This window comes from Cyrtonyx montezumae, unplaced genomic scaffold, assembly GCF_038088225.1.
Source record: "Cyrtonyx montezumae isolate F1298 unplaced genomic scaffold, pur_monq_1.0 scaffold_22, whole genome shotgun sequence".
Lineage (NCBI taxonomy): Eukaryota > Metazoa > Chordata > Aves > Galliformes > Odontophoridae > Cyrtonyx > Cyrtonyx montezumae.
The window spans coordinates 1,646,267-1,664,188 of record NW_027071959.1 but is presented as its reverse complement, the minus strand read 5'-3'; the positions used below and the strand labels follow the sequence as shown (position 1 = coordinate 1,664,188).

General features: G+C 48.3%; 1 protein-coding gene across 4 annotated transcripts in view; it reads right to left on the bottom strand.

The window, feature by feature from the left end:
- Positions 1-17,922, bottom strand: part of SIK3 (SIK family kinase 3) — a 71,642-nt gene that overhangs the window by 29,894 nt on the left and 23,826 nt on the right. For all 4 annotated transcript variants that reach the window (XM_065738435.1, XM_065738437.1, XM_065738436.1 and 1 more), the window contains exons 2-3: positions 5,030-5,146; positions 3,189-3,252 (exon numbers count right to left, since the gene is read on the bottom strand). In XM_065738435.1, coding sequence (XP_065594507.1) covers positions 3,189-3,252; positions 5,030-5,146 — 181 coding nt within the window. The remainder of the gene's footprint in view (positions 1-3,188; positions 3,253-5,029; positions 5,147-17,922) is intronic.

Sequence of the window (17,922 nt, the reverse complement as noted above, 5' to 3'; positions counted from 1 at the left end):
GGGTACAGCGGCGGCCGTGGGCTCAGCCAGCTCGCTGAGCTCAGCCACGCCACAGCCACAAGCTGCCAGCTCCAATACACCCGATGCTTCTGTCACCATGTCTTCCTGGATCTGAAGTTGATCCTCTGAGTGTTTTCCATAGAGTAAGCAACATGTGACTTGATTTCACAGCTTTAAAAAGCAAAAAAAAACAAACCAAAGCACTTTTTCCTTCAGACTTCTGTGAAGCACCCGATGCTAGCCTCTGCATTTTAAAAAAACAACACAGTAAAAGTGTATGGTGAAGAAAACAAGGCTTGTGAGAACCCGCTCGGTGACCTTGTAGTCTCAGCAGCAGCTTGGCTGAGAAGCAAGGCTGGTGCCCACCTGCAGGCAGCACGTCCCCAGCACCTGCTGCTCTCCAGGTCAGTGCCCACTTGCTGCAGCACAGCTCCCACCAGCCTCAGCCATGTGCTGGGCAGTGGGGACTGGACATCATTTACAGCATCCATGCTAAGCAGCAAAAATCAGACAGACTGCTCTATTTGAACTAAAAAGAAAACAACAAAAAAGACACTTGAGAGAGCTGGGACAAAGAGCATCCTGTGTTTAAAAGGCGATGTTCATTTGTTCATAATGTTGACCCAACAGCACACAAAACATGCATAGTGACAGAAAGCACGGGTTAGAAGGTGCTGCTTAAGTCCACAGTGAAAGTAGGAGCAAGCCTTCACCCTGGTCCCCATACAGTGTGGTGCAAACAAAGTGAATTATCAGAACGCTTCCAGTAACGGATGCACCACGGACACTCATGGCACGGCATGGCTGCTGGAGGAGTTATCAGCCCCACCACAGCTCTTTTACTGGAAATTCAGATAAAGGAGCTGTAAAGCTCCCAGGTGCTAGCTGAGGAGAGCCTGAGAGCTCAGAATGACAAGGGGAGAGGGAGGCAAGCATCCAGCACTGACTGGTGTGCTCACACAGCAGCCACTGGGATAAAACTGCCACTTGTTCCACGCTGTGCTACTGCCTGTGGAATATCTGCAGCTCTAAGATCCAATTTATGCCTTCAGTGGTCTTGTAAAGCATCAGAGGGAAACAGCTTAGATCTGCTTCAAATGAACCTGAAGCTCACAGCACTGTAATAACGTAACTCCGATTATATGAGGCACTCAGCTTTACATCAAGCATTCAATGCACAGAAAATCAAGGCTGTCACACAGACATTAAGAGAGAAGAACTTGATGAAGGACAGAGAACATACATGTTCAATATAGGGGATGTACCCCATGTCCAGGAGGCAGCAGATAATCCAATGAAAAAAGGCATCTTTCTCCCACATACCCTCGACACCAGAGCACACGCTGCCATACTCTGTGAGGGTGTGAGCTGACACTGCTCTGGTTTGTTGGCCACGCAGTAAGAGCTGAGCTCGAGGGCACTTCAGGCTGCACAGTGCCTCTCCAGGCCCACCTACCCACCAACCTTGGCAGCCCACACTGCAGGGAGATGCTCCTTGGGCAACATGAGGATGTGACTCTTCCGTGCTAGAGATGCTAACGACTGCAAGGCAACATTTCCAAAATGGGCTGCTACTTCCTCCCAGTAAATTGCTTCCTCTCTTAGCACAAAATCTTAATGGCTACTCAGGAAACTCTGATTACAGAAACCTGAGACTTTGGTTTTCCTCTCTCTGCTCTAATGGTGCAGGGTGCTGGGCCTCGTGCAGGACCTGGAAATGCAAAAAGCCCAGCACAACCTCGCAGCCATGGGCTGGAAAAACATCACAGCTACCATATCACTGGCAGTGCTTGGGCTGTCTGCTCCCAGCTCTGAATGAGGATAAAATGCTGGGCAGTAAAATGGGAATTAGCCATTCTAATGAGCTGAATTTACTACAGCATAAAATGTTTCAGAAAGCAATTAGATTTTTCACTTCATCTCATGCAGAAGGCTATTTCTGTAACCAAGAGAATTCATTCCAAGATTGCATATGAGCTTGCACATAGTTCTGGATTTTAAAAAGGGATGAATTGTCTCTGCCAAATTCAACAGAAGAGGGAGAAAAAGTCAAAAGGAATTCATACTTTCCTGCAGTGATCCACATGCAAGTGAAGTCTCATAACCACTGGCAGCGTCTGATACACATTCAGATGATTGTGCTGCAATTATGGCTTGCTGCACAACACCAGATGAGTTTCACAAGCCCTCAGAACTGCTGAGCGTCCAGCACCATGATTAATGTTTGAGTAAACAACTGGGAGACTCAGCTGGAGAAAGGCAGGGTTGCACTGGGCCATCCACACTCTGCAAGCACTGGCCATGACTTGCCTCATTCCCAAATGAGAAGGAAGGTGAAGGATGAGGACCATGTTGAGAAGAAAGTATGACAACCATCTACAGAACAGCTAGGAGACCATATTCACTAGAAATCAGCACTTCCCAGCTAAAGTTGCACCTATCTTAAATAATTTGGGGGTTCCCTTGTCTCACTAAGAGCTTTATCTTTTATTGCACTCAGCTTCACCTCCAGCAGGGTAAGAGGTGCTGAACAAAAGTGAGACTCCTGCGCTGACTGAATAGGACAAAATGGAGAGCAAACAAACCAATAAATCAGGAAACAGCTCTTGCAATTGTGGTGCACAGATACTTGTGTGTGTGTGTGTTAAAGAAGAGCTTCTGTGGTCAAGAAAGCTCAGCCAAAACCTCGTTAGCAGACAATGGAGTTTAAAACAAATGCTGCTAATGTATGCTCAGATAACATTTGATATTTAAATATATATATATATATATATATATATGCTTTTAAGAATGAAATACTACAGAACTGCAGGAGCCTATTTGTTTTTGAATGCTACAAACACATGCCAGCATTTGATCTACAGTCACCAAGTTTCGGATGACTTGATGGGAAGCAAAGCCCTCAGCATCATATGCAACTGGTTACTGCTACAACTTACTTAACCCAAAGACAGGATAAAGGAGGAGCAGCACCACCTGTCAGTGAAACCCAAAGAAGAAGCAGAGGCTATGGAAGTTATTTTTCCATTAAGTTGGTACCATTTATTTTTTTACCCCCTTTGTCAATGGAAAGTTCCCAGGCTGAAGGGCATCTCTCAACTGAAACAAGAGAGCACGGCAGCTATTTTCAGTTTACTGTAGTTAACTGAGTGCATTATCTGATTAAAGAATGCAATAAATGTACTTACCAAATATTTCCCCTCCGCTAGCATACTCTGTCACTAGATAAATCATCCTCTCTGTCTCCATAACCTGGACATAAGGACAAAAAAGTGACAGGTAAGGCAGACTGCTTCACACAGAAAGAAACATGATAGGAAATTTGTATTCCTTCTGTAACACACGTCCAGAAACACAGGGTGGATTTTTTCTTTATTTCTTTGTTTTTTAATATTGCATATTTCTGTTTCCTGAGAAACAAAATCTTTTATGACTATTACCAGTGCAGGTCCTTTCTCCTTTTTTACTTACGCCTTTCAAGTATTACACGGTCAACAAAACATGGTTTCAAACTCAGACTGTCAACGAAAAGCAGTGAAAGGCTCTGAATTCTCAAATTAATTATTATTTGGATTGTTGGGCAAGAAAAAAGCATGAAGAAATCAATCCACAAAGAAACATTCCCCGGGTATCTGAAAGTATCATAATTCTGCAGAGTTTGCTGTAGGCAACTCAATTTGGGCTCTTGGGTAAAAACAGCTAAACATTAACCTCTCTCACTTCTGCTTAGTTTTAACTCTTTGGAGTCCAAATAATGCCTACATCCACCAGGCACAAATCAGATGCAGAATGGTCTTGAACGGACAAGGGTTTGATTCTAAGAAATGGTATAACCATTCTTGAGGGTTTAACTTCTCTCTTAGAACGCATACATGAACCTCACATTACAGAAGGAAATAACACCCAACTATTTCCCCAGAACTTCGAATTCCCACATTCCACTGCCTGCCATCAGAGGAGGAAAGCCACAGACAGGAGGTTACTCATATTAATTAGTCTCTTGCACTGTAATACTTTCCCAAGATAAAGGGCTCTGGACAATGTGTGTGCCTGCCCAAAGAGGAGCTGACTTCTCAACCAGAGCTGGGATGGAAGCTCCCTCCCTTCCCAATTCAGGCTGTGGCTCTGAGCCCTCGGGCAGTGGTACTGCTGCACCAGATGGCAGGTGGTCCTGCAGCAGCCTGGCAGGCAGCGGTCAGCCCTGGAGGGGGATTGATAAGGAGCCATTTTCCTACAGCTTCCCAGAAATCAGACAACAGGAGAGAATTTGTACAAAGCTCTCAAACACTCTTTGGTTGTAAATAACTGTGTGAGGCCTTGAATCAAAACGATTCAGAAAGGGAATATTTCAGCAAGCCATCAGTTTCCAGAATAGCATTGAGCATTTCACCAAGGTGTTGATCCCTCTTACTTCTTTGCTCCCCTCACTCTGCTCACTTCTGGGGCTGTTGCAGCTTCCTTGCTGCTCCGTTTGACCATGCTGAATGCGTGCGTAAAAAGCAGCACACGTGGGTTCTGTCTCTGGCGATTTTGTTTGCAGAGTAAAAATGCCAAAGAAGCAAAAAGTCAGCAAACACCTGACAAAAGCAGGTGTGCCATTGTTATTGATCACCTTCCAGGAAAGCACAGAACAGATCAGCAAGTCCACAAGCCACCAGGAAACTGTGCTGGGAAAGGAGAGCAGCATGCACTCAGTCCTGCTAGAGGATGAGAATCAGTCTCTCCCTTCAACTGAGAAGGGCACCCCACATCCGGCTTCAGCTGGGAAGCTGAAAAGCACACAATAGCCATAAAGTAATGGCAAGGGGCCAGCCCCCAGAGGAAGTGTGATCTCCCAGAAAAGAGAAGGGTTAGCCACACTCTTTGCCTGTCCCCTTCTCACTGAAGTGCTTTGAGACCTTGAAAACACAAAGGACTTTCCCTGTACTTCACCTGGGAGAAACAGAGGGACAAACCTATACAACACACGACTATGCAACGTAAAGCTGTAGTGTAGAGGGAGGGAAAACGTGCTGCAGAGTGCTCCTACCTGATATAACCTGATGATATGTGGATGGCACAGCATCTTCATAATCTGAACTTCTCTAAAGATCTTCTTCAGATTCTCTTCATCCAGCTGTGTCTTATCAATGATCTTTATAGCAACCTAGCAGGAGAGAAGTTAAAAAAGAGGTTATCTACCAATCACGTGCCCAAGATCATAAACAAACAAACAAACAAGTAATACCACACATAAGACTATGCTGTGCTAAACACTGGATGAAAAACAGTGCTTTGCTGCCCATGCCTTGGACAGTCTGGGAGCCCCAGTAAGCTCCAGAGACTCTGAACACAGAGATGGGGAAAAGGGGCAATGAAGGAAAGGGAAAGGCACCAGAGCAATGGGCTCCCACACTGTGGCTTTTACGTGAGTTCTCCTGGTTGCTTACCTGACGTGTGATCTGCAGGACTTCTGTCCAAGAAGGCTGCAGAATCACATAAGGATCAGGGGAAGAGTATGCAAAGCAGCACTGCAGATGCAAGTGCTGATGATGTTCAATTGGAAAGATGTGACACAGGAGCTTGAAGCCCAGTTATGTAAATGCAAGCCTGCAGCAGGCTCCAGCATTCACTAGGGTTGGGGACAAGTGCTTAGCATAGAGGCCAGTTGCAGGCTCTTTCTTATTCCACCAGCAGGAATGTCCAGGTCCTGCAGGCACAAGCACACAGCACAACAATGTGTGCTGCAGGGAGTGACAGTGTCCAACCAACTCACAGTTGTGACAGCACAGAGACAACACCTATAGAAACGAGAGGCTCTGATGTACCAAGAAAGCATTATTTGCCTTGGAATTAGACATTTGCCCCAGGGACGTGTGTTTTTTCAAAGGCACTACATAAGGTGACGATTTTAAAAGGACCTGTTCAGGCTATTGGCCCTCCTTGGTAGGACCACCACCTGTACACCGTCTGCCACAGGAACTGTGCCATCACCACCATGGCAGCACTGGGGTTTGGCACTCCTCAGCACAGTAAATTCAAGCAGTACTCCTGAAATCATTTATTCTGCAGTCCAGTCCTTTGCAATACATACAGCAACCTTGATCTAGCTGTTCACTGCAAGGGAGGTGGATTAGGTGGCCTTCATAGGTCCCTTCCAACTCAAACAATTCTGATTATACCGAAAAATCAATTACCTTTGAAGTCTGTCACGATTAAAAGCATACAGAAGCTCCATCTTTGCCCTCAAACAAGATCTTGCTGGTGGAAGGCAGGACTTGACACCGAGTCAACCTGCAGAAACTGCACCACATGCAACTGGAACGCACCCAAGCTCTGAACTAAGAGCTCTGACCTTCACACCCAGCACAGGTGCTGGCAGCAGGGGAAGCCCGAGCACACGGGGCCAAGCACGAGGCCCTGCGGCCGCAGATGGGCATGGGAGCACTGCAAGGTGGCCCAGGAGCACAGAGAGGAAAGCAGACGTGGCCAGCAGCAAGCTGTTTTGGGTTCTGGTGGTGTTCCTCTTCTGGTGTCAAACCCCGGTTTGATACCAAAAGATGCTCTAAGAGGCATGGAGCTATTTGGTGAGGGGGGGGGGGGGGGACAGCACTAGCTTAAGAATCTTTAAAGGAATGGTCTGAAGCAAATGAAACTTAAGCTATGTATTTTATGAGAAAATCCTTGCTGGAAGAATGGCTGCCCTGCATGTGAGCAAAACCCTAAAGAAGCACTACGTACAACAAGCTGCTTTTTTCACTTGAAACACTTAGAGCAGAGGAATCATTCCAGACGTACAAGTCACCAAGCGTGCTTACTACAGCAAGAACAGAAGCTGTAAAGCAGCCAGGGTTGGCACTCATCATCAGGAGTAGCTGGCAGCAGCAGGGCTGGAGCCAAGGCACAAGGTGAAGCAGCACAAGCAGCCCCTGCACGCTGCTGCCAGGCACTAACAGGCAGTGATTAACAGGGTGACAAGTTGCTGCCATGTCCTGGGCTGGCAGCATCCTCTGTGGCCCAGCAGACATGCAGCAGTGTGTGGCTGTGAGCTGTGCCACTGGAGGTCCGTGCTGTCAGGTTTCAAGGACACCATCAGGAGTCGACTGGAAAATTTTGGAGAGGCAGAGGAGGTTTGGGAGCGCTCGCTGCATGCCTCTCACCAAAGACTTGCCTCACATGAACAAGCTTTTGTGAAGCTCAAACCAGTGATGTTTAATAAAGCTCCCTCCAAGAGCGAAGGCAAGAAGTCCACCCAGAGACATGAGTCATGTTCAGGCACAAATATTTAAATGAGAATCCACAGGTCCGGAGCACTCCTAAGCTCCTTACTTATTTCAAGCTGTATATTTGCTCAAAGGAAATCTCATTTCCTGGCTTAATTATCTGAGTTGAGCTGACACTTCTGGCCAAGTTCAAGGTACACAGAGCCCAGGCAGAATGGAACGGGATTCCTTTGCTCGTCTCTGGTAGTGCAGGGCAGGGAACTGTGCTGCCACCCCATAAACCTGTGTAAGGTGTGAGAAGGCACAGCCTTCCTACAGGCCTCCTACTTCCCCATCAAATGGGTGGCCCTTGAGTAGACCTGAGCCTGCCCTCTAAAGTGATAGAGAGAGCCAGAACTTCTGATGGAGTTTCTTCCAAACGTATTCATTCAATTTAAAGGCCTCCAGCGACAGAGATAACAAAAAAGGTAGCAGTGTCCTGACAAAGCCTGGGGAAAGCACCTCATGCTCCAGTTTCAGGAAATTCAGGGCTTCCTTACCAGGGGGCAGGTGGAAGTAGGAAATCCCCTTGGTGCTCCCCACAGGGGGACAGCACAGGGAGTGTCAGGGCTGGGGGAGGAACTGTGTGGGGTTTGTGTTGGATGCTTGGATGCTGTTTTTCCAGAGTGAAGGAGTGGTTGAAGGCTTTCCAAAACGGTCTGAGTTGGTTTCTCCACTCCTGCATTTCCCAGCTGGCTATTATCCACCCCCTCCCTTGAAAGATGGTTCAGGATCTCAACAAAAAGGAGAGCTCACATCGGCCAAACTGACTCCATCTGAAGATCAGCAATGCACAGAGGATGGAGGTTCAGTCGTGCACCTGGATGTAAATGCCTGGCCGACCCCACAGGTTATCCAGCCCCAGAATGAGGGCCAGAAGGCCTGCTCCCTTACACAGCACAGGCACTTTCCACAAGCTGTGTAATAACAGTGCCCAAGCGTGTGCTTAACCATCTTCTCCATAAAGCACTGCCTTGTGGTTCCTGGTCCTTTTGCTAATGCTTTCTGGCCAGCCTTCTAATTGCACTGTTTTGGAGCTGTTGGGTCACAGCACGCTGCAGCACCCTCTGTGTACATTAGCACAGCACACTCACCAGGATCACCATCCCACTGGGCCACGAGAAATGCCACTGGGGTCAGTGCTCTGAGCTTGGCCCATCGCCCACGCCGAGCAGTGCCCAGAGGAGCCAGGTGCTGCTTCATCCCCACCCCTCCCCTCTGCCAGGCATCACTGCTACCAGCCAAGACCCAGACAAGTGTTCCCATCACTCACAAGACAATTCCCATCAATCACCGCCCTCGTTGGCAGCTTCAGCCGGCAACAACCGGATCCGTGTCAGTGACGCAGCTCGGAGATGAGGCTGCAGCACGAAGCAGGGCCGAGGGCACAGCCCCACGGTGCCCACAGCCCTCTGCTGCACACACGAGCACTCCTCGCTCCAGTCAGAGGCACAGGCAGACAGATTTCCTGCTGCAGTCAAGGGGAATGCAGGCATTTATGGCACTGTGGCTCTGCAGCACCATTCGTGCAAAAGGAACTAATCTCTTGAAGCACTGAGACTCAACTCCAATGAAGTGCACTCCCTCACCCCTGTGAATTCCACGCAGAATATGGAGAGAGCAAGGCTAAACATCATTAAATAAAGCACAAGTTACAGCTACAATTAGAAGTGGAAGAAAACCATAATCTAATTTCTTAAACAATGAAATGCTCTTTAAAAAGTAGTCTGAAAAATTAACTGTTCTTTTATCAAAAGTTAATGAAGCTTGCAGGCAGCAGGATACACGCCAGCTCTGGGGCACGCATGCTGCTACCAATTAACAAAATGTTCCCTCCACTTCTAAACGTTTCATTTTCTTCCTTCTTGGAGCCAACTAACACACCAGTAGTTTGAGGAACAAATCATTACTTGGAAGAAAAGTTAAGCTCCTAAAAACAATCCATAAAAAGAAGGTGAAGCTTTCAAGCTGATGACCTTGACGCTGTGCCCTTTGGGGCAGAGGGTTTGGCCATGGCACCTCCACACTTCTCGTGCCCGGTGTGCTCCAGATGCACACTGCTCCGTGCTTTCCTGATTCTGAAGCTGTGCTGGGCATCTGTGAATGGTGGGAGCCAGCCAACCTGCTCTTAATTGAAGACTGCAGTAAGGAAGCAGGTTTTAAAAGCAACTGTGTGCACAAAATATAAATGTCAGTCTTAAAGAGACCTGAAAACTCCAAGTGAAAAAGCCTCCCAGCCTGAGCCCTGAGCTGACTGTACTATGCCCAAAGCCCCAGGCAGCCCAGAAGCTTGGTGACTGATCCAGGTCAAGAGTGCTCATCACCTGATTAGCCCATCAGCATCCCTGCACTGGGAGGGGAGCTAAAGGACCGACAGCAGAAGTCCTGGTGCAGAAAATAATACCCACTTGTAGGAATTCAAAGTTATGCAGACATCCTGTTTATCAGCTAAGCGTGGCTCATGCTCATGCATACTTCCTTGAATCACCACTGCCCTGCCAACAAGAACAAATCCCTGCTGGCAGGGGAGCATGGATGGCACCAGGAGGCACCTGGGTGCTGAATGCCTCCATGTCACCATTCTCTTCTACATCTCAAACCCGTGCAGAGTCTGGGATGCACCAGAACAGATCTGCCCGTAAATTCCACCTTGCACTGAGGTTAAGCCATGAAGAACAGCCCACAGCACCGCATGCACGTGGAAGGGACCAACCACACCAGTTGGGCTCACACTGCCAGGCTGCAAGGACAGGCAATGAGAAGGCAACCAGCCCTGGCTTCCCTCCCCATGTCAGCTAATCTTCCCTCAGCATCGCTGGGAAGAGACAGGCTGTGCCCAGCAGCCTGCTAAGCCACGTGCTTTACCAGGGCCCTCCAGAACAGCCGCACTCACAGAGCCACATGGGGAGGCCAAGCACCCGCTGAGAATGAACATCAAATTTCTCAAAGAGAGGAGAAAAAAGATAGGAAATACGAGCCTGTGTTCAGGGGAAAGAAGCCATGAAAGAAATCATTCCTGCTTCTCCCATGAGCAAAGGAAAAGCTAAAGACTTTGTCCTGGGCTAACATCTATCACTTCTTACCACCCAGCGACTTCAATCTAGTTGTAACTCAGATTAAAGTCCCCTGCTTGGGTGACTATCCCATGAAGAAACCACCTTCAGTTGTTTCTATAGTGGCATAAGTTAAAAATCAGGAAAAAACACGCACTTTTTCAGACGGTGACCGCGTGACCAATCTAATCAGTTACAAAATAATAGTGCCAGTAAGTGTTAGCATTAAGTCAGCAATCGATCTCCTCCGTGTAACAAGAGCCAACAGATGGCACTGACAAACAGACTGCACTGGAAAAAAAAAAAAGAAAAAAAAGCATGTTTAGGAAAAGTACATTTCCTAGAATTGTTCAGAGAAATCCCTCTGCTTCAAAATCCCTCCTGGAAAACCCTCTGTGAACATTCACCAGATGTACTCTGCTACTGTGACCACACAACTCTGCTCCTCCATCACCTCTGGCACAGTGCAACCAACACAAAGACGGCATCCATACTGGTCTTGGGACCAATAAACAAGCTGCAGAAGGCCAGTCTATGTGCAAAAAGAAGAGGCAGGGTGTGATGGGTGGGGAACTGGAGCTAAGCACTGCACAGCAGTCAGAACAAAGCCGACTCACTGGAGCAGCTGCTGAGGGCTACAAAGTACTGCAGTGAGCAGAGCTGCACAGAACCTGCTGGAGAACTCCAGCAGCAGGGGCCAGAATTAAGGGGAAGGCAAGGCCAGGAAACGTGACATCAGTAGCAGATGCAAGCTGCAAATGCGACCCACTGAGGTGCTGGGTGCCCAAGGGGTAACTGCAGCTGCACACCATTGCCCCCATTCTATGGTAGAACTGACCAGCCATGAGCTCTGCATGTAAGCCAGCAAACACACACAGCAGCTACAGGCAGAGACACCTCGGTGGCAGAGGGACACCAGCCTGCCATAAAAACAAACTCCCAAGGTCCGGGCTGCCACAGGTCACGTCCCACTCCAGCAGCTCTGTCTGATGCCACTCCGCAGTGACTCTGCTATTTCGGATGGATGGTGTGACGGCAGAGGGACGCATTTGTCAGGCAAGCTGTCAACACAAGTCTGCTTCTGTATTTAGGGTCACTGACAGTGATCTCTCCAGATACAAACAGGCAATTTGTGCAACTTTAGTCAGAAGAAAACGTTCCACAGAAACAACAAAAAAATGCACTCCCAGCTGACATGCTCCATGGTGTGCCATCAGCATGTTGGCCATCAAACCAGAAAAACTTCCCTCGACGAGCAAGAGAGGCATCTACACCTCAGAATTAACTAACCAGCAGCACAAACCTAACCAAAAGTGATGCTGCAGATAAAACTAGGCCATTCTGCAGCAAAACCGGTGGCTTTTGGAGGTGGCATAAATGCAAACACTGGCAGCAACTGAAAGCAGGAAATTGTGGACCGAAATGTGTCTAGAGAAGTTGCATTTGCTCAGGAAGGAAGTTATCACCTCGTCCACATCCCTCTTCAGAATCAATGCAGTGACTTGTACCTTGCACAAGGTGAAGAACATACTGACGGTGTTAGGAGGAAAGTCAATACGCCCAAATCCTCTTGGTCTGCTGTGATAATACTCCACTTGTGTGAATGCTGTACTCTGCTATGACCTTTCCTTGTCCCCAGGGGAACAGGACTGGGATTTCAATGACAGAGGCGGAAAAACAACGCTCACATCTACAGCCCAGAGTAGCAGCTAAACCCCATTACAGAAACCTCATCGTTTCAGTGCACATACAACAGCCTACATGTGCTGTTAGAATTATCACAGCTAGAGGAAACTCATCCACAACACCCTCCAGGGGTCCAGTCTTCAGCCACACAGACAGCCCAAGCACCAGTTCCTCCCTTGCCAGCTTAGCACCGACTTTACACCAGCAGTTACAACTTCTCAAAAAGAAGTTATCAAATGCATACAGGAGTTGCACGTCTGCTCTGTTCCGAACTTCACAGCATGAGCTCCAGTGCCAAACAGTGACTTAAACCCAAATGCAAATCCTTCCTCTTCTTTTTTTCCATTCTGAAAGATAAAAGGGATGACAGGTACGCTCTTGCAGTCCCAGTCACAGTGAGTTAGAAATAATACTCTGCAAGCAACAAACCAGGTTGACTGCCTTGCTAGAGCTGGCTTCCAGTAATTGTATTCTCCTTCACTTGTCACTGTTTCCTTGCATCATAGATCAGCAACAGTGTGGTTCTGGAGAGCTGTTCTTAATTACTTCATCACTTTGGTTAACAGCAGGAAACAGACTCCAGGTTACCTTTGCTGACTGCTCAGCGTGCTGATCCCAACTGCATCCCAGGCCTGCACAACAGCACGACGGATGCTAAGATCACAGAGAAAGACAAAGGAAACATAACTGGAGACCCTGATTAGTTGAATAAACCATTTCAGTACGTGAAGAACCTTCTTTAGCAAATTAGAGGTTCTGTAACTGCAAATGCTTCAGATGGCAACACCAGAAAACATCATCTCAGACTGAAGATGCAAGGTTTGGGAAGAGAAAGAACTGCAACAGCCAGCTTCTACATTTCACCATATTGCATAGGCAGGAGGTCTGAAAACCTGAATGCCAACATGATTTAGCTGAGCTTCACAGCTTGACTATAAAGGCAGGATATCTATGGACCAATACCAAGTGAGCTGAAGCCCAAGGCAGCAAGGGTTAGCAAGAGCTCATGAAGGCACTCTGCCCACCTCCGCTGTCCCCAGGCCAGCTCCTCCTTGCTTCCCCCACATCTCAACTAACAAGAAGCTTTCCACTGTAGAAACTGAGATCTCCCAGTCCAGGGTATGCTTTAATCAGTTCGCAGAGATTAGGTTGCAAATTAGGCCACTATCTGGTCAAATCTAACCCACGCTGCAGGTGCAAAACACATCAGACAGATGATTAATGGGAAAGCAGCTTTTGCTCCTAACATTAGCAGTGGCCCTTCATTAACTACAGTGGGATCTACTGAGGCAGCCTAGTACGGTGTGGGTTTGCTGGAGCAGAAGGATGGAGCATTCAGACATGCATCCTGCACTGTTTCAGCTTGCGATCCGCTGACAATCTGCAGAGCTACCTCTGTGGGTTCTCTGCAAATTAAAAGCAATCTCAACTCTTCATGCACAGAGATTGCACTTGTTAATTAAAACCAGTATTTGAATGAGCTTGGTTTAGCTAGTGCAGAGCCTAACGGTGGCACGTTTAAATTTATCTAAGCTGGTTAACATTGTCAAATGCAAGGTGAGAAAGCAGATCCTGGTTTAGTAAGCATGAGCTGCTTGGCAGACAGCGTTTGGGAAGTCCTATGGGCAGGCCCATACGGATGTCTGCTGTGACACAGCCTCTAACCCCCTGCATCAGACAGAAGCTGAGGACTGAAGCCAGCCCTGGGAGAAAGCCTGCTGCCCATCTAGGTCCCTCCTTCATAGAGGTCATCCTTTTATTTCAGGGCACTACATTCAGGCTGTTTTTCCAACACTCCTTCATAAAGGAATTAAAGTAGCTGAACTTCTGTCTCAGCGCAGATGAGCAAGGCTGGGCCGTGTCCGCACAGACCGGCTGACAGGACACAGCACTAACCTCATTTAAATCAAGGAGAAGGGAGGAAAGGCCTGGGAAAATCAGATGACAACACAGGATGTTCTCATCTTTTATCTGCTGTTTCCCACACATGGAGAGAAGCGCACATCACACTGCACGTAGGAGGGAAACAAAAAGCAGTTGCACACGTTCAGCTCCGCACCTCAGTGTGGATGGAAAAAGCTGAGGGGGAGATCAGCAGGGACGTCACAGGCTGGGGATCCTGCGGGAGGGCAGGTTGCCTGGAGACAGAGCCAGCAGGAGCAGGAGGGAAGGCTGCTGCTGGGAAGCAGAGCTGCCTGACACCAGCAGAGCTCAGCCCCGCAGCTGCCAACAGCAGCAAGGCATCAGCCGTGGGCTCTGCAGCCAAAGGCTGCTTGAGGCGTGGTTAGAGGACCACATTCGTGACCCTGCTGGAGCGTTTTGAATTGGCATTTGTAAAGTTTTCAGCAAACTCAAATGTCCAGTAGGTTTTCCTTCACTGCACACCTCCTAATAGCCTTAAAAATTGCTGCACTACAGCTCAGAACTGGACAGGCCTCAGCACTGGGAGGAAGTGCCCAGCTGCAACCAGGTGAGACCAAAAGCACTGCAGCTCGTCTCAGAGGGCACTCACTGACGCACCAGGTTCTCCGCTGCTATTTTAATTGCCGAGACAGCACAGGGGAGGAGACTTCAGTGAATTCATTTATAGTACCAGTGACGTGCATAAGCCTCCCCAGCAACATCCAATACCGTCCAGCAGGCTGGAACAATATCAGGAGAATAAGACCGGTTCTGAGCAGAAGGAAAAGTGTGCTGCTGAAAGCTAGGCCTTGCAGGAATTACACCCAGAACCATCCCACCCCAACTGGTGCTGAATGCTGGGACAGCACACGCACACTCAGGCCCGGGCAGCTGGTCAGCCTCAAGGTTGCACTGCAACAGAAACACCCAACAAAAACAAGACTGAGTTTCCCTAACTCCCGTTTGTCTGTAACATTCCAGGTGGTTTTAGATGAGACTGACTACCATTCAGACATTTGATTTGTAACAGCTTTTCAGATTGCCATTTTAAAATGAGAAGCGGCTGCTCAAGAGCCAATACTGCTAAAAATAAAAGGTGCTGCTACATCCCATCAGTGAAACTTTATTAATACACATCACATTGAAGAATGAGCATCTTGCAAAAGCAGGAGTGCACACTCTCTTCACAGCCAACTATCAGCACTTTGCCCAGAACCAAGCAGTGGTGTGGAGCTGCTGCAGCCAACACACCCAGCTCGGGCCAGAGCCAGAGCCCAGACCTGCTTCCAAGGTCCCCTGCACTGTAATTATCGTGCTTCTTGCATTGCTAATGCTCCTGCCTGCAGTCAGCAGAGCTGGAGGAAATAATACAAGACTGTTACTCACTGACACTACATTAGAGCAACCCTGGGCTCCCGGAGTTGCTTAGCAGCACAGTTTTGGAAATGTAGTCGCGTGCAGGAAGAAAACTGTCACAGCAGGCTCCACATCAAGAATGCTGGGCAGCAGCAGCCACCCGTCACCCGCTGGGGAACTAAGCCACACTTGCTGCAACGCTGAGGCTTGTTGGAGGGAAGGTGGGGAAGGACCGGGCACTCCGCTCCTTGAGTTCTAACACAAAGCCGTCACCCGAGTGCTCCGAAGGTGCTGGAGCAGGCAGGTTTTATCTGTTCTACTGAAAGCTATTCTGCACTTGTTTTGCTCCACCTCTGACGACCTAAATGCAAACAAGGATAAGTGGTACATCTCAGGCACGGAGCTGAAAGCACACTCGCGTTCACATCTGAGTTGAATTGGTTTATTAAAAAGCAAAAGGAGAAAAATGAAGAAATTTAGTAGACAGTGCATGAAACACTCAGAAACATGCCACACAATTGCTTGTATTTTTAAGCAGCACTTCCATTGCTACCATCACTACTCGTGTCCAGAGGTCTCCAGCAGAACAGCAGCACACCACAGCCCAGCACCACCACAGAGCAGCTGGTTTTTAAAGATAACAGACATGCAACAAGAGTGGTTCTGGTTTGGCTGAGCTCTTCTCCATGCAACTCAAGAAATCCTGCTGCCAGTGTGCCATGAGCTGCCAGTGGGAATAGCAGCTGGCCCAGCACCAGGACGTGTCCCCACACAGGTCCTGATGCACGTCCTGAAGGGATGCAGCAGTGGATGTGCAGAAGACATGAAGCCCTGGTGCCTTGGCTCCCATCCTGCACACCCAAGCAACCTATCACTCCATCACCACCCCTCTACCTGCCCAACCCCACTGCACATCACATTGCTGTCACAACCACAAGAGCATCTTGCATCACATCACATCAGCAAAGGATCAGAGAAAATCTGAAGTAGTAGCAGGCGAGATGCAATGAGTTATCCTCCCACTCCAAGTGCCATCAAGTCCATTTGGGAATATGGCATTCCATGCTCCAGAACACAGACCAGCATAGATACAGGCCTGAGCCTGAAAGCATTAGGCTTGGCTTTTTGTTTTGTTTGTTTTAATAATAGTGAAGTGAGTCTACTTGGATATTCAGACTAAACCAAGAGGAATAGTTAGAAAATGGAATTATGGCATGATTACGCTGCAGCTTAAAGACTGCCAAACAGTACAAACTTGTGCAAAATACCAAATTATGAGCACTTTTCACAGTCCACAGCTAGCTCTGCTCCCAGGGACCTCAGCAGAACTCAGTGCTGTGCTCAGGGACAGCTCATGTGGATGCACCAAGACTACAGCAGGGACAGGGTGACAGACTGGTCCCTGGCAATCATCTTTGTCCACCAAACCCAAATATCTCAGTGTCACTACCTATACAGGCTGCTACACAACTGGAAATACTCATAACTCTGGTTTTGTAGAATCCCCACCCTATAAACCAAGTGACGATGCAGCTGTTAACCATCAGCTAGTTAAGGTCTTGCACATGGTCATTAGAAGGCAAGTATTTCAGATGCACAAAGTGTGAACCAACAGCCTGCTGTGAGCAGAGCACCAAGCGCGTGCTGGGAGGCTGCACGAAGGGCTGTGAGCAGGGCAGGAGACCCTGCAAGGTGCTCTCATCTTTTGCTAGCTCCCTGCATGCAAAAAATAACTGCTTTTCCCCAGCTGGTAAGTTTAGGATCACAATCAGAAGGTGACACTACTGCATTTGTGCTTAACAGTGCCAAATGCATTGCTGTTATTGGATCTCAAGTGTACTTAGCAAGGAGGGACTGAGATTTTGACAGGAAAGTGAAGGATGAAGCACAGCACATGTCAGATCTAGATGATGTATTCAGAAATTTTTAGAGATTACACTTCCAGCAGCAGCCTTTATGCAGTTCGCTGTGATTAGCTGGCAGTTTCTATGGGAACAAATAAGCAGTGGCCCCGTCACAAAATGTAAACTGCACTTTCTTACTGTAGCATCAAACCCACCCTCTATCAGCACATCCCGAGATGCCAGCCTCAAAACAATGATGTTTTCAGTACACACGTGCACTGCCCTCAGCACTCATGATGAAAACCCCCCGCTACGCAAGGTGCCGTGCGAGCCATCGGGATTCATCTGCTCCCAGCAGCAGCCAACTCCTTCAATAGCAGCTTTAATTCATGCAGCTTCTCCCACCCATATAAATGCTCGTTCTGGGAGCAGTGATTTCCTATGAGAAAAAGGTTGGCAATAGCCAGGGAAGAGCCAGAATCCTGACTGTTATGTCATCACTGAGCTAGCTCCCACAAGCCTCAGGAAGGTGCCTGCTCTGCAGAAGGCACAGCAGCACCATGAAGGCCAAGCAGTCCATGCCTTTCAGCATTTTCTCCAGGCCACTCACCCTCTTCCCACCCAAGTCGCTCTGAACACCTACTGCTGAACTTTAAGGACTGCTGAAGCACCTGAGCCAAAGGCAGCCTGACTCACAGATGGCTTTCTCACAACACAGTGCTGCCTTGCAAAGGTTCCCCAACACGAGGTTATCAGCTCCCAGGGCACAGCTCGGTAGATGTCTGCAGCCAGTGATGTCTCCACGTCTCTGTGTCCTCTGTTGGGGGACAGAGCACCCAG